This window comes from Apteryx mantelli, chromosome 2, assembly GCF_036417845.1.
Source record: "Apteryx mantelli isolate bAptMan1 chromosome 2, bAptMan1.hap1, whole genome shotgun sequence".
Classification (NCBI taxonomy): Eukaryota; Metazoa; Chordata; class Aves; order Apterygiformes; family Apterygidae; genus Apteryx; species Apteryx mantelli.
The window spans coordinates 146,659,846-146,675,691 of record NC_089979.1 but is presented as its reverse complement, the minus strand read 5'-3'; the positions used below and the strand labels follow the sequence as shown (position 1 = coordinate 146,675,691).

The 15,846-nt window shown below is 41.4% G+C and overlaps 1 protein-coding gene across 1 annotated transcript in view; it reads left to right on the top strand.

Annotated features, from left to right (window-relative positions):
• RSU1 (Ras suppressor protein 1) overlaps positions 1-14,038 on the top strand; it is a 112,813-nt gene extending 98,775 nt beyond the window's left edge. The window contains exon 9 of the mRNA XM_067291762.1: positions 13,556-14,038. Coding sequence (XP_067147863.1) covers positions 13,556-13,658 — 103 coding nt within the window. The 3' untranslated portion in view covers positions 13,659-14,038. The remainder of the gene's footprint in view (positions 1-13,555) is intronic.
• Positions 14,039-15,846: the final 1,808 nt, after the last annotated feature.

Below are 15,846 nucleotides of genomic sequence, written 5' to 3'. Positions count from 1 at the left end.
TGGTCAGTAGAGAGCTAAAATAAGAAATTCAGGTGATTTCCAAGACAATTGTGATGAGACCAGCTCAGAGGAAAGCCTCTCCTGTGCAGTGTACACTATTCAATTTTCAGTTGTCAAGCACAGACTGCTTGATAATTAAAGCCAAACCTTGCACCCACTGAAATCAGAAGGAAAACTTGTATTCATTTTATTGAACTAGAATCAGGCTGAACATTTATTACCATTTCATCGTAATGGACATTGAGGGAGAAGGAAGCCTTTTTTTTCAAAAGGTTCTGCATTCTGCGCACTGTGGGCCTTGAAGCAGATCGAAAGGAACTCAGGGTATCATGCAGATTAGATAATATTAGAGCTTATTCCTTTACAGCCATTGCTGCTATTTCCAAAGAAGGTTTTTTAAATAGGCAAAAAGGTGGAACTGCTGCTTTCCAAATGTTCCACCATTTTGCTTTGGGAGAAGGAAGGCAATGTAAAGCTCTGCAATAGAGTGGTCTTATCCTCTTAGGGTGAGAAGGATTCACCTAGCAAGTGAGACTTCTTGTCTCACCCAGCTCATCTAGCACAATGGAACACAAATCTAGGGAAAATACTGCAAAAATGAGTATATTAGGGTTTGTTTCTGGGAGACAGAAGGAAGTCCAGTCCTTCTCTCAAGGTGTTAATTGCATGAAAAGATACTGTGTGATTTTCCTTTTGTTTCAGAACCGCCTCCAACTGTAGGCAAGTTTGTTTTCAGAACAGAGCTTTAAGAAAGAGGACAACCTAAAAAAAAATGGTAATTATTCAAACAAATGTTAGTGTCTTGTATTACCTCAGGGCTGGTTCAGATTGCTGATTGCTCAGTTTCAGTATGGTCTGAGTAATGAAGAGCTGACTAGTGAGCCTAGTTTGGTGTAATTCCCTGAGTACCCTTGAAACATAACAAACCCAGAAAGAGTATAATGAAAAATAATAGAAAGGTAGCTGGGGGCTTAACTTATGATCTCTGCTCATTACAGTAAACGACATTTTCATTGCAGTGTTACCATAAAGATTATTGGCTGCTACATAACATAGGTCCCTCCTGAAAAGATTCTAAACAGCTTTGTCTGCATTGTAACAGCCATGGAAAAACACCAAAGGTTTGCTTAACATAGTACTTGTTTGCCAAATATTAATGGTATGATGCTTTGGTCAAAATTGGCTGGAAAATGCAGTGAATACTCTGTTCCATTTTATTGGATGGTGTCTGTGTGACCATCTATGGTCTGCCACAGTAAATGTATATAAGTGGAAAACCTGTATGTTTCTCAATGTCATTCGTCTCTCCATAATGATGTGTAGCTTTCAAAATTCCAACCTTTAAATATGAACTGTGAAAACGCCTTTGAAATTGACTTTGGATCTTCTTGCTCACGCATACATGGGGCTATCTGAGGACAACTTGTCAAAGCATCTGGAATATCAACATCTGCTTGAGCCAATGGTCAGGGGGTAGTTGAAAGGGCTGTATCTGGAAACCGGAAAGAGATTTCACAAGGAAGATGGCAAAATTCAATCTTTGCATTAACCTGTTATGCAAGTTTAAAAATTAATCCAAGAACATTCCCTTGGAACAACCTTTCTGGAAGGTAAATCAAACATGAGTCAGACACAGCTAATTCGGGTAACTGAGTGAAATGTGATGGTCTGTGATGTGCAGGACTTCAGACATGATAATATAATGGTCCTGTATAGTTCCACACTTTACAGTCCTGTTAACCTTTTACAACTGCGTCAAGAAGGTGAAGTGAGTTTTTTAATTTCATCTCTTTTCCTATTAGTATTTGGGGGGGGCCAATCCAGTGGAGTGAAGGAGCTGGGGACTCCTCCCTCCCGGGCTGGCCACAGTGAGCAGCTGCTCCTTAGCCCTGTTCGCCTGTCCAGCCAGCAGCGAGGCTGAGCACAAATCCCAAACACATATATACACAAATGCTATACAAACACCACCGGCCACCAACAGATTAATGTGGCAGGAGGGCAGGCACTTGCATAAACACAGAGAGCACAAACAGCCTGACCCCATTTCTACGGATCAATGCTCGGGGAAAACACCATTTCAGTGGTCCCTCTGGTATTTGGCTCCCAAAACGTGGGTGTCTCCAGTAGCCAGCACTCTGTTCCTGTTGACTGGCTGGTCTGGCGTGCAGTTCACTGGTGGATTGCATACACATGCTCTCAGAATAGACAGCACACTTGCACAGAAAATAGTTTGAAATAGAGTTTAATAAGAAGGTAGGACAGACTGGAGGTAATCAGGCTTGGCCAAGCAAGTGTACTGACCAGCCTCCCACTTGCATGCAATTGGCCTTGTTTATCCCTCCCTTTCTCTCCATTTTCCTGCACTTTTTCTCCCCCATCTGCCTTGATTCCTGCCTTTCTCCTGTTTTGGCTCTGCTCCTAAACATCCTGTAAGAAGTCTGGTATAATCCTCAAATACTTTTGCTCAATCCCCAAGCTCCCCCTAGGCATCCTGTAAGAAGTCCTATAACCCTTTTGCACAGTGGCCCCCCAGCTTTGCATAGTGCTCCAGAAGGAGTTTCTTTTGTTAAATCATCTTCACGGGTTGCGCAGCAAGGACAAGGGCTCATGGTCTCAGGAGGGGCTGACTCAGGGGTTAGGTTGGTTGGGTCCCCACCCTCCTACTGTGTCCCTCATCACTGTTCAGCCTTCGTGTCTTGTTTGAATAGCGATCAGGCAGACAGCCTTACAACCCGTAGCAATGACAAAGGCAGACACCCCAGGAGAGGCAGGTGAGGCAGCCCAGTAGAGCAGGGCAGCCCTGCAAACCCTGCATGTGGAGAATTGCAGTCCCCGAATGTTGCCCTACCACTGTCAATGAAATCAGCCATCCTCTGTGTGCAGCAGAGCGGGCTTAGATTAACTCTGACACTTCAGTACTTGTTAAAAAAAAAAAAAAAAAAGAAGATGGCTATGTGTATCAGTATTTCCCCAGAGTCCCTGTTCTGTACATTTTATTGGTACACTTTGTCTAGTTACTGGGAAAGAAATACATACCTGCCAACCATAGAATAACTTGAAAAAAGTTCCTTGGTTTGCATTTAGCTATTTTTACCCTCTATTTTCTTTTTAGTGTTAGTTAGATGCACAGCAAAATGCATGTAGTAAATCAATAGTAAAGATTATATAAGGGAATTTAACTAAGCGTTGAATCCTTTAGTGTGGCATTCAGAAGGAAAAGTGAGCGCTGTTTTACTTAAGTCCAGAAGACTCTGTGGGGACAACAATATTAAAAGAACATAAGAATGAAGAAGACTCAAGGAGTCTTCAAGTCTGAAGTTTGCCCAAGGAAGATGAGACTGTGCTGCATGCCAGTACGTTTTCTGTACCATGTTCACTGCCCCTCCAGGGTTGGTTTGAGAGCAGGCAGGTGTGCCTGTTCTCAGATCAGTGGCCCTGAATACAGCCCCACCAACATAAATTCACTGAAACGGTATGAAGTATCACTACATGCTCCTGGAGTTAGAAATGCATAAAGACAAGGGTTGTGATGATACAGATGACTTCAAGTAAACACAACACACTTCTTTCTCACTTGAACAGTCTTTTTCTTCTCAATCATACATTTTGCTCTGCAGCCACCTGTGCTGGCTTTTGCTAAAGATGCTGAGCCTGTTCATGCAGATTCTGCAGCTCTTAATTCCTTTTTATTCATTAGATGGAGGATGTCATTTGTTCTAGTGGAAACCTCAGCCCTCAGGTTTGCAGATGATTCCCATTTCTGTCACTACATTGTTTTTTTCTGGTCATACATAAGTGGGAAAGTACTCTTTGATATGTGAAAAGAAAACAAGGGCAAAAATACCTTAGTTTCCATTGAAGTCAGTGAGAATTTTCAGCAGTGAGGACTTCAGGTTTTGACTCAGGAAGTTTCTCCACGACTGGAGCTCATGCAGAGACTGCATATGTAGACTGAACTACTCACTGATCTATTTTAAATGGAGTGTGAGCAAGGAGATCACCCCTCCTGGATGCACTTAAGGATGTGAGTCCCAGATGAGACATATGTCATAACTGAGGTAATTTGATAGGACTCTATCCAGGTGCAGAAACGAATCATGTTCTTCTTGGTTCTCTCAGGCTGCCGTCACATTATTCTGGGGCTGGTGGGGGTTATTTTATCAACATAATAGACTCCTTAAATGAAATCCTAATTTGGATTTCTCTCTGTTTTTAAAGATACAAATGCATCCTCTTCTTTCCATCTTTGGACAGTTCCAAGGAGGTCCCCTTTGTATGTTTCTGTGGCTTTGTATTAGAGCTGAGATTCTCAGTGCCCAACTCCCTGTGTATTAGATAGGTCAGATTTTCAGAAGACAGGTGCCAGTGTGGCATGTGCTTTCAAAAACCTGTCTGCCAAATGCTGCATTTCTTGTAAGCTCTTTCAAGTTGAATGAGCAATGCCGTTAACCAGTTTTGCAAATCTTGGCCTGTACTTTTTCCTTTAAAAGACTTTTTTTGCTAGGTTTTTATGAGCTTCCAGCTGTGCTCCCCTAACAAGCCTCTCATTTAAAGTACCTGTTTCAAAAGGCTGCTGGCGTCTGAGAATATCAGGAGATGGCTTTCTTTTATTACTGTATATTAATTAAAGAGCTACCTAGCACCTACTTGGAATTCCTTTTTGGAAAAAAAAATGTAGTTCTCCTTAACATAGAGGATAGTGAGTTCAAAGAAGTGGGAATTAAATTAACCATTTTAAGAGCTGACATGTCTGGCAAAATTAAAATCATCCAGCAATTGCCAGCTCTGTAGGAGAGCAGATGTTTGTAAATCATAATTGCCTCAGCTCACATATCCCCACATGCACATATCTCCCCCGAGAGAGGGACCTACCACCTCCTTCTGTGTCTGGCTGGACTGTATTCACTTCATCACTGCTGTTCGGGCTGCTGAACCATCCTGGCAGGACTGATTATGCTATGGTGAGGAGCACCACAGGGAGCACCTGAGCTCAGGCCAGAGGTCCGTCTGGTCAGGGTCTGTCTCTGACAGTAACCTTTAGAGAAAGAACATTATAAACAGGGCAAGGCGAGACTGATTCTTCCCCTTCTTCAGGCAGTCAGCAGTATATGATACAGCAAATGTAAAGGGGAGAGACTGGGTTTGGGGATCTGGCAGAAGGGAACTATGTGGAATTGAACGGTGAAGTGAAAAGACTGAGAGCTCCAGCGACTGAGAGACATATGGAGTGAATGGGCTTGTTTGGAGGAGCCCATTCTACCCGGTAGTTCAGATGGTGAACCCTTGGACAATATTGACAGAATACTATTTTTGCTTATTGACACTTGGAGTGTTTTTAAAAAGGAATTCACAAGAAGTCAATGTTGGACTATGTGACTCAGATGCGTCTATAATGTAATGTAGCTAACAGCTTGCAAGTGTGTGCAAAAGAGGGAACAGAAAAGGAGTGGTTTCTCTGGGTGGACTTCATCTAGCATTTTAAGACATCTAAATGTAAGTGTTTACATGTGAGCTAGCTGTGCGATCTCCATTGTTGTCAGTGGAAATCTATAACAGAATCTAGAAAGCAGCTAAGCATCTCACAGCAGACACTTATATTTGGTAAACCAAAAAGCTCTCTCTACCCCACTGACTGTTAATCAAATCTCCACTGACTATAACATGGGCTTGGACATCTAGCTCACCACCCATACTGAATCCCACCCCTCTTGTCTGACTCAGGCTCCAAAATGTGAAACTACAAACAAGAGCTAAACCAGGCTGTTTCAGGGTGCCCAATTTAGCCCATGCCTTAATGCCATCATTCTTACATTGGGAAGGATGTGCTTCTTTTCATATTTTTAATATGTGAGGGATTTGGGAGTGGACCCCAGAAAATCCAGCACACTTTTTTCTCTCTCTCCCACTTTCCTCTATCTTCCATTTCTTGAAGCTCTTGCTCTGGCAGCCATGTTAAGCTTGTTGTATTTATTAACATGGACAAGAATGGTAACAGCCAACTAATGCGGCACAGGCTGTTTCCTCCTCATCCATGTCCAAGTCAGACTGGGCTGGGCAGTGAGGTGATCACAGCAGCATCCTGAGCAGCATCATGCCCCCCCTGGAGAGCTGGGGTTCCCCAGCTAGGGCCAAACAACCTGTGCTGGGAAGAGGTGAGCAATTACCCATTGGGCCATCTCTGTGGTTGGAGGTAGCATGAAGATGGCCCCAGAAGCACTGGGATTTCCAGTGCTCTGCCTAGGGATGCAGTGAGTCTCTTTGAAGAGATTTGCAGGATTTGGAGGGATTAGTGGGGCATGGGCAGACTCTGTAGAAATACTGGGTTATGAAGATTATTGGGACAGGTGGAAGGAAGGGAAAAATACCACAGATTGTTACACTCAGGAGTGTCTTGGGAGCTAGGATTTGGGGTGTAGAGGCTTTCTAAAGTATTAGGGGTACCTGAGTGTGAGTGGGAAAATAAAGGAAGACAAAACATTATAATTCTAAGAATATTGGATCAGTTTTACAGCTTGTGAGAACTGCCGCTTTAGTAGCCCATGTACTTTTACGAAGTAGCAGACAAGCAGAAACCCCAGCACCTGAGCTGTTTAACCAGTCAGCACTGCCTGAATTTCCCAGTATGAAGAGTGAGCTGGTACACAAACAGATTACAGGCCAAAGCTGATTTTTTGGAAGGAAATTTGCTGAGAGTTTCAGATGATGAACGTCTCTGACACTACTGCCATCTGCTCTCAGAGCACTCACAAACAAGGGGCAAAAGATTAGCTGAATAAAATGAGTCACTCTTGTCTCTTCGTCCTTATTAAGAATCCAAAAACTGCAGCTTGCCATCCAAGCTTGCAAGGAAACCGGATATTTTGTATCACTTACCCAGGTAATGTTTCTATTAATTTAAATCATCCAACTTATATCGAAGAGAAGAAAAATAAATTATTGATAAACTACCAAAATGATATGCCACTTGCAAAATAATTTTAACTCCTCTTTTCTCTTGACTGGCACACTGCCAGCAAATTGAACCCCAGTGTCTGCCTCCTTCCTGGGAGAACATGGTTGGAGGAACTAACAAACTAGCAGCTCCCACAGAGGAAAAGGCCAGTTTCAGTTGCTTAGAGGAGATACTGAAACAGCAATAATCAGTGCAGAAACTGCCTGGGTGAAAGAATCTTGCAATAAGTGCTTGTGAATTTTAACTAATACAGACTAACCAGCGTTACTGATTTAGCCTTTCCCTAACCTGATTCAGCAGGTGGGCCTGGGAACCATCTTTTTAAGGTCACTGTAAATACTCATGTTTTAATTTGGGTGCGAGCTTTAAATACCTGGCTAAATCCAGGCTTTAGATTTTGAAAAGTCAATCAACAGAGGAACCTTTCATGTTTGTCTTCCATATTATGGTACATATCTGAATATAGTATCTCACCAGTATCATGTTTAATTGTGCATGTCCTTTCTATTCTGCATACTCACCCTACAGATCTGTCACAGAAATAAAGTGAAAGGGTAATACATTCCTTATGGCTGATTTTTGAAATCCTATTTCAAAATGCTTAAACTCAAGAAAACCAATGTGCATCAAACAGGGATCTACAAACACTGTTCTGAAAGGTCCAAGCAGTCTGGTGAAAGATCAAAAGTGGCTAAAACTACTGGTTTATTTATTTAGCAGTATTTTTTAAATATTTACACTAGTTCACGCTCTTTATTTCTGAAAATATCTAGCCTTTAGCTACAATTTACAATTGTATACAATTTATGTTATACAAGAGAGAAAATTTTGGAGAAAATTGTACTGAAGGTGATTTTTTTAAATGTCTTTTTGAACTTTAGAATTTTAACTATGGTTCTTTTTTAAATTCAGAGATTTTAGGAGCAAGACTGTACACTTTCAAATTACAAGGCTCATGCTTGAACTTATACTGTAAATTGCAACATTTAGCAATTCATAGTTTAATTTAGAAGGATCACCTGCTTCTTAAATGCTTAAGTAACATAGCAGGCTGTGGTTATTGATTCTCTCTGAATTTATTACAAGAAAGCTGTATTCACTGCTTCCTCTTGGGAATGCTCCTCCTGAACTGCATGCTTGCTAGTGACGGCTTAGACCCCTGATACATAACCAAAGACCTTGCCTAATATCCTTGCAACTGCTCAGGGAATTTTTGTTAAGTAAAAGCGTCATTAAAGTAGACAGAATGATGAAGTTTAATGAGCATCTTTCTCACTTGATATTGTTAGTTTTGCTGCAGCAGCCATAGTGCTCTCATTTGTTACCTCCAGTGGGGCGGATAGAGAATACATGAGTTTTGTTTATGTTTATGTTTTTGTTTGCATACAAAGAAACATGTGTGTTCTCAAGAGATTTTTGTTAAATATTTACTTTGAAAAATATATATGAGGAATAAAAGCAACTGGAAATCTCTATCTGAGGGTTTTCTGCATTTTCAGTCTTGCATTTAATTTCCCCTTTAACTTGACATAATGAGAAGGCTGCATACAATACAGTAGCTACTGAGTTTACAAGAGCTCAGCAATTTGTTAACTGTAGTTATAATGGCTAGTTTCTGACTGTTGCTGCAAACTGCAAATACATGAAATATTTATTTGCATTCCAGATGTTACTCTTCAGGCTAGGCTTTTGACTGAGAGTTGTGCGCAGCAATCTCCGCAGAGCTATAATATCCCCATGAAGAGGGGATGTTCTGAAATACCAAGTGTAAAGGTGCCAGCCATGTACATATTATCAGCACTCATCTCACAAATCTGGCCTAAAAAGAGTAGGCACAATCAGCCTCGATATTCCTGTCTCTGTTTATCAAGACCCTTTGCCTTTGCTGAGGGTCCAGGCATGCAAACAAATGTATCAAGGTGCCATCCCTTAGTAAATTACCAGCCGTCAGCTGGACTGCGAAACTGTCTGTGTCCCTGTTTTAAGCTGACCTCCACCGCCGAGGAAGGCATGTTAGTGTCTCAGCCTAACATGTTTTACCTCTCAGTGATAGCAGACCAAGAGCATGTACGCAGTTAGTTAATACAGCTTGGCAGACAGGTGGTGACTTGCAAGCAAGAGTTTCTGTGGCCGTGTCCCTCCAATAGGGATCAAAATCATTCAGGACTAGGTATATAAACTCCGTTTCAAAGGGGTTTAGGTCCTCCTGTAATTCAGATAGTTAACTTCTCCATGAGGATCAGTTCAATTGCTTTTTTTTCTTTTGTTTTTCTGTTGTTTGTTTTTCCCTGGGAGCTATAAAAGTGGGGTCTGTTGTTGTACTACAAGTTCAGTGAAAATTGTGATTTCTCTTTTCCTTAATGTAACAGAAGGCAAATTCTGTCCCAGAGGCTTTTTCACAGTCATTATTGTATTTAAATGTTGTTGTGACACCATATGTCTTCTCCTATTTGATGTGTGCAAACACAAGAGCAAGAGTCCCTGTCTGTGAAGGCTTATATAATCTAAATACGTCTGATCCTTGCTCTTTGTGTAGCAGACTACTGTGATAGATTGTAAAGATTTTATCTTCAGCTGAGATAGCAATGTGCAGCTGAAACTTCCTTGGAACCTTGCCAGAGAAACCTAAGTAGACACGTTTGATTTGTTTATTTCAAACTCCATAATTACTTTTTTGGATAAAGTTTTGGGGGCATATGCCAATAGAAGTGGTCATACATGAGAATAGATAAAAAGAATGTAAGAGTGCTGCAGATATCTGCAACTTATGCAGATCTATTACTAGTATTAACATAATATTTGCATGTGTGGGGGAAAGCTGCTGGAGCACTGACATAAGCAAACATTGTAAGTAGCAAATATCAAAGAAAAACTGATACCAAAAATACTTATAGGTCAATTGGAATTTTTACCGCTTAGCACATGCAGTGGTTGCTGAATATCATTTCATAGTCAAAAGCCCAAATAGACTTTGCCAGAATTTCAAAGTTTATTTAAAGGTGTCAGTACTCTGTTTCTCCACTTCAAAAGCATCCATGTAATCAGTAAAATTCCCACCACACTCTTCTACCTCAGAAGAAGGTCACTAATCTGAACTCTGCCAGTCCACAAACTTGAAAATTTGCACAGAGAAAGCAGAAAATAAGAGACACAATTAATGCCAGAGGTGTCATCTGAGCGGAAAATTCATACAAAGTTCCCAAAGCAAAAAAGTGTAGCCTAAACCAACCTGAGCAAAAACTCCTATGTAACACCTGAAAAATGCTAAGGCCATTCCAGTCCTCTCTATGTCAGCACTAATGGGGAGAAGGAGCTGTGGGACAGCAGCAGGGTGAAGACACAGCACAGTGACAGGGAACTTCTGCTCCCATCCACTCGGTTCTTTAGTGCTCGGATATGTGAATTCACTGTTAATTCAGTACTTGAAGTCCCAAATGGGGACTTCCTTGTTATATGAAAAACCACATTCTACTGCAAGGTAATGCTATTTCTCTAGAACCAAAAAGCAACTTGAATATTAATGGAGTATTTAACTACACACATTTCAGCATATGTTTCCACTTCTCAGTTGCTAGCTTCTCAGCATTATAAAATTAGTGCTGACAGTGGTTCAAATGCTCAACTGCAGATAGTTGAGAACAAGATGCTTCATCCCCTGACTTTTTCTACCTTAAATTGGTTTCTGATGAGACAGCCTCCTTGATAACAGCTGAAATATTTCTGTGCTCTTCAACAGTGATATGATTTCCTGATTCCAAAACATCTTCTTCCCTATCTTCCCTTCCTCAACTCATCTAACCCCTTCCATTAGGATGAGTATTCGATTAGTACACTTGCCATGTACTTGGATAAAATACAGCCTTGTGCTGTTGGGGCTGTGCCTCTTATGAAGAGAAGAATATATGTGTGTTCCAGCTAATAGTCAGCATGCAATTATCATAGAGGTTCAGGGCTGTCTGCGTGGTCAGGAAATGGCATCTGATTCCTTGCTGACAACAGGTGATGGCATACATAAAATTTCAGCAAGGTGAAGTAATGTCTTGGTTTACAGTTGTATTTTCCTTGAGCAAGGCTGTTTTGGGAACAGTGCACCTTGACAGCGGCCTGTTTAGCAGCATGCTGTAAAACTACAGTTGCTGAGGGAGTGAAAAATGAATACTTTCACTCCACCCCACTCTGCGAGAAGCTCTAATCCCTCATTGGCATCCAGGAACTCGAGGGATGAAGTACCTCCAGATGCAGCACAATAAAGCTCAGAGCAGTTGTTGGTAGGTTTCAACCTCCTGACTTCAGTATGTCTTAGCTAAAGTCTCTCACTGTCTGAAATAAATAGCTGCTCCACAGCCATGCCACACAGCATGGGAATTCAAGAGCATCTCTGTCTATTTGGATCCTTGTTCAGTATCTTTTGCATACAGTTGCCAGTGGACCTGGTGTCTGAATAGTCCACCGGGCCCCATATAAGAAGCAGGGACGGTCCTCTGCTGGTGAAATTAGTTTCAGCCTGCAAAGTAAAAGGGGTTGACACCATCCCTGCATTTTTGGTCACATGTTGATCACAGCAAGTTTCTTCAAGCTTCAGCTCTCCTGTGGCAAACTGTCACCTCCAGTGTAGGAAACCATCTTGCAGGTCCTCAGAGCAGAGAATTAATGTGCCCATGGCCAGTGAGGCACAGAACTCCAACAACACACAGGGCCTGGGAATGCCTCATAGCTCATGTCCTTCTACATTACCAGGGCAAACTCACATCTTTGTGGGAGCAAATTATCCTTCCTACTTCCACATCAGTAGCCTCCTTGTAGCAGAAGCAAGCCAAGAGGTCAGGTGGCATTTGGAAAATTAGGTAGGGATTCATACAGCCTCTGTGCCACAGGGACTTGTGGATTTGTGGGCAGGGCTGCAGGATCTCCTCACCGGCTGAGATTACAAGCAGCCAGCAGGCCAGAAATGTTCTCATCAGCATCCCTAAGCCAGCTCTGCCTTTTCTTAGGACTAAAATTACTACTGTTTGTAACCTAAGGCATCTCCCCTGTGTGCTCAGCCTGCGCACTAGGAGCAAGGCTTTGGACTGTAGGGATTGCTGTGGGTGGATTAATGAAACATCTAGCTATACCTAAGTCATTTTATCTTCTGCGGAGAGATGGACTTTCTTCACTCAGGTTGATATCCACTGCAAAATGGTGTATCAGGTCATGCTTTCTGGATAAGCAACAACATGTAATGAGTAACAAATTCTGTCTGGGCAGGACTAAGCAAAAATAGGAAAATGATCTGTATCTGGTCCTTCTTCACAACAAGGGGTGGACAGACATGCCAGCTATGTACATGAATTTCAGAGGGGGAGAGCGTACACACGAGTGTGTGTAATGGACCGTTACAGCTCTTTTGTGACCGGTAGGACCCTCTGTATGCCACAAATACATGAAAATGCAGGGCCTGGGTTCTGTGGTGGCAGTGCTGACAGCTACCAATCTAGCTTTTGACATGCCAAAAGGCAATTCTAGGAAGAGTCTCAGAGCTTCTCAACCCAAGCCCCTAGACCTGTCCTGTTTCCTGACAAATCCCGTCACTGAAAGGTGGAGTGTCTGTCGTAGAAGACTCTTGTGGGAAATGGTGCTGTTAGCTTTTTTTTAGCAAAATTCCTTTCAGTTTTTTAAAAGTTAGTGTCCAACTTTGTTGGCAACAGCCTAGTATGGGATTGGAGTGGACACCCAGCAGAAGGCAGCTGAGGTATGAGTAGGGGGACACCTTTCACAGGGATTTCAGTAGTTGCGGCAACATTCCTAATGTGTGTACAGCTGAGTGAGCAGAAGCAAGGCTCCCTTGCAGCTACATTGACACCCCTGCAAAGTACATTTTCAAAAAACACTTTATGTCAATATGGGAAGTTAAGTTTGAGCTGTATTTATTTTGGGTAGGTTTTTAATTTAGTTTAATCATTATTACTCATAAATTATCTATTAATTACTGTGTGATATTTAGCTAGATCCTCTCAGCCATGTAGTCTATTTAGCTTTGCTGTGAGTGCTAGCCATCTTAATTGTAGGATACTTTGTCAACATTTAATCAGTGGTACTTACTAATGTGGCATTGATGTGTTGGTAGCTGTCCCAGTGCTATCAATCATGTGTGAGCAGCAGAGAAGGCTGTGACACCATTGCTCTCTGTCAAATTATCAAGCCCTTGGGTTTTCTGGTTAGGGATGATGCTCACTTTGCTGTAAGTGGGCACTCTATCTCTCCAGTTCAACCCAATTTTTGTCATTGTCAACTTGAATACACATACTTGCAGCCTTCTAAGCCTTAATTCCGTAACTGTGGAATAAAGGTTGCTGGTTTCTGAAGGCAAAACTGATTGCTCCTTCACTGCTCCAAAGGCCTCTCCTTTCCAGTGCTACTCTCCTGATAAGTTACAAAAAATGAATATTATGGACTGCAGCACGAGATCTAATAGTAAATTCAGTGTATTGAGACAAAATGAGCATAATGAGCCTCCATTTTTTTGATTTCTACTAACCAGATCCGTTGTTTATGCATGCTCTAGATTAAAAGCCTGTGGTTAATGATTGTATCACAAATGTTCTGTATCTCACTTCCTTACAGTCTTTATGGCAGACACATGCAGGCAAACCCAGAACCTCCAAAGAAGAACAACGACAAGTCAAAGAAGATCAGTCGTAAACCTCTGGCAGCCAAGAACAAATAAGTCACTGGCTTGAGCCTCTGTTTTTATGTCTTTTAAAATTTTTTGCATGTTCCTACGATATTCCTACATATCTCGTGTTACTCGTATTATAAGAAAGCAGAGTCTATAGGTAAAAGTAGTTTACCATGTGTACTGCTTTATAAGATATTGCTTAAGGAATATAAAATTACATATTCTCCTAATTATGATCACATTTATGTAGCCATTTAATATATCACTGTTAAACACATTTTAGCTTTTCTATTTATATGTATATTAATGTCCTCTGTTCACATGTATCACATGTTCTGTTAATATCAGATTTTTTTCTGCACCTATATTATACTATATTAAATTTCATATAATATTGCAAATGATTTTAATAAAGATCTTTATTTGTATCATGTTTTGCTTTCTTGAGTAGGACTTCTGAAAAGTGATTTTTTTGAGGAATATATGTGTCCTGTTTCCTGCCATGTGTTGATTTCTTTTGTAGGAATCTGATAGCATTTTATCTGATACAAGTTAGTTAAAATGTGAAACATTCTGTTCAAGGAGTGAAAATTTTTAATCAGTTTCCATTTCTTTTTCACATTGCTGTTTCTTGCTTTTTTGCTCTGAAGGTTTTTAAAATTGGGGAGTAAGGGAAGGGAGAGAGGAAAGAAAAAAACTGTATGTGTGTAAAGAGCTGCCAACTGCCAGCCTCAATTTGGGGAAAGAGAACTTTCTCGTTTGAAGAAAATGTTATTTCTGCCAATTTTTAAGTGATTTTTTTAAGCAGAAAACCCAAATAATGTATTTAATCTCTACCATGAAAATGCTTAAATTGAAGAACTGTTCCAAATGGCTTTTGAAAATGCCACAGGTTCTATATTTATCTGTACAAAGCCTGCACCAAAACCAAGATCAGAAGCTGCAGTTGTGAAGGGATTAAACAACCAATTGCTTAACATCTGAAATAGCTTCAGGTCTCATCAGTGGGAAAAAACAAAACTACACATGGTGATTTCCAAATAATTTTAGTCTTAGCAGAGCAGAAGTTAACCAGGAAACTCATGGAGCAAGAACAAGTATTCATAACTAGATGGCTCATGTCAGGACCTTCCTGCCCCCTGATTACCGCTTTCATGAATTTCATACCTGAGCAACCTATTGCTGACTTTCTGATATCATCCAGACAGCAAGCCAGGAAACATGCCCGGACTGCTGAAGCAGGTGTGCTGTGTTAAATAAAAAGGTTTAAATATCTCATGCCAGAAATGATACATTCTGTAAAAACCATTTTGTATCTGAAGATTCTCTTATTACCCCCAGCCTCTCCACTACATTTAGGGTTACACCAATATTTAAGTAATAAATTGTTGCCTCAGTCTGGAAATAAATGTATTGGCATATATTTTGTAACAGATTTTTGAATTGGCAGACAGGGATAGGAAGTCAGCTTCAAGCTTTAGACACATTTTTAAGTGGTCTTTAGTACTTCTGAAAAATGAGGCAGTCTTGATATGCAGGTGGAAAACAGTAAAAACAGTAGACTTGTCAGCAAGAGTCATTTCTAGTTATTACAAGCTCTAGATAGGATTTTCCAAACCTCAAGTGATCTAGGGGAACAGGTCCAGTTGAAACAGGTCTGCTGAGGTGCTAGGTTGGCTGCTTATTAAGAACTCACGGTGAAAAGTGGCCACCTGATAGAATGCACACAGTTAAATCTAGATGTAGACATTAAAATGTTAGGGTATCTAATGACAATCATATTCACACTACAGAAAGCCCTGAAGAAATGTCAAACTAGTGTTGCAAATTCCTTTTGGAGCAAAGTAAATAGCAGTGGCACATCTATTGGGAAGGGATAAAGAGGCTCTAGGTGCTTCCTGCAATATCAGTGCCTGGTGCTGTACGTGGCCCCAGCCCTTCGGGGCGGTGACAACCCAGGGCTGCACACCCCGAGCAAGGCAGCATGTCTGCCTCAACTAAAGCTGCCGCCGCTCTGAAATCACCATGGGTCCAGCTGCGTGGGGCCATCTGTGAGCTCAGCAGCCATATGGCTCTCCTCGGGTTTGAACACAAATCCAGCCAGAGCTGAACACAGCCAGTGTGGCACCTGCGATGCCTCTGTCGCTGACCACACGCCTTGGGGCTCGGACAGAGAAGTGCAGAGGCTAAGGGGCTGCAAGAGTTTCAAAGCACAGACAGAGTCTTTAATACTAAA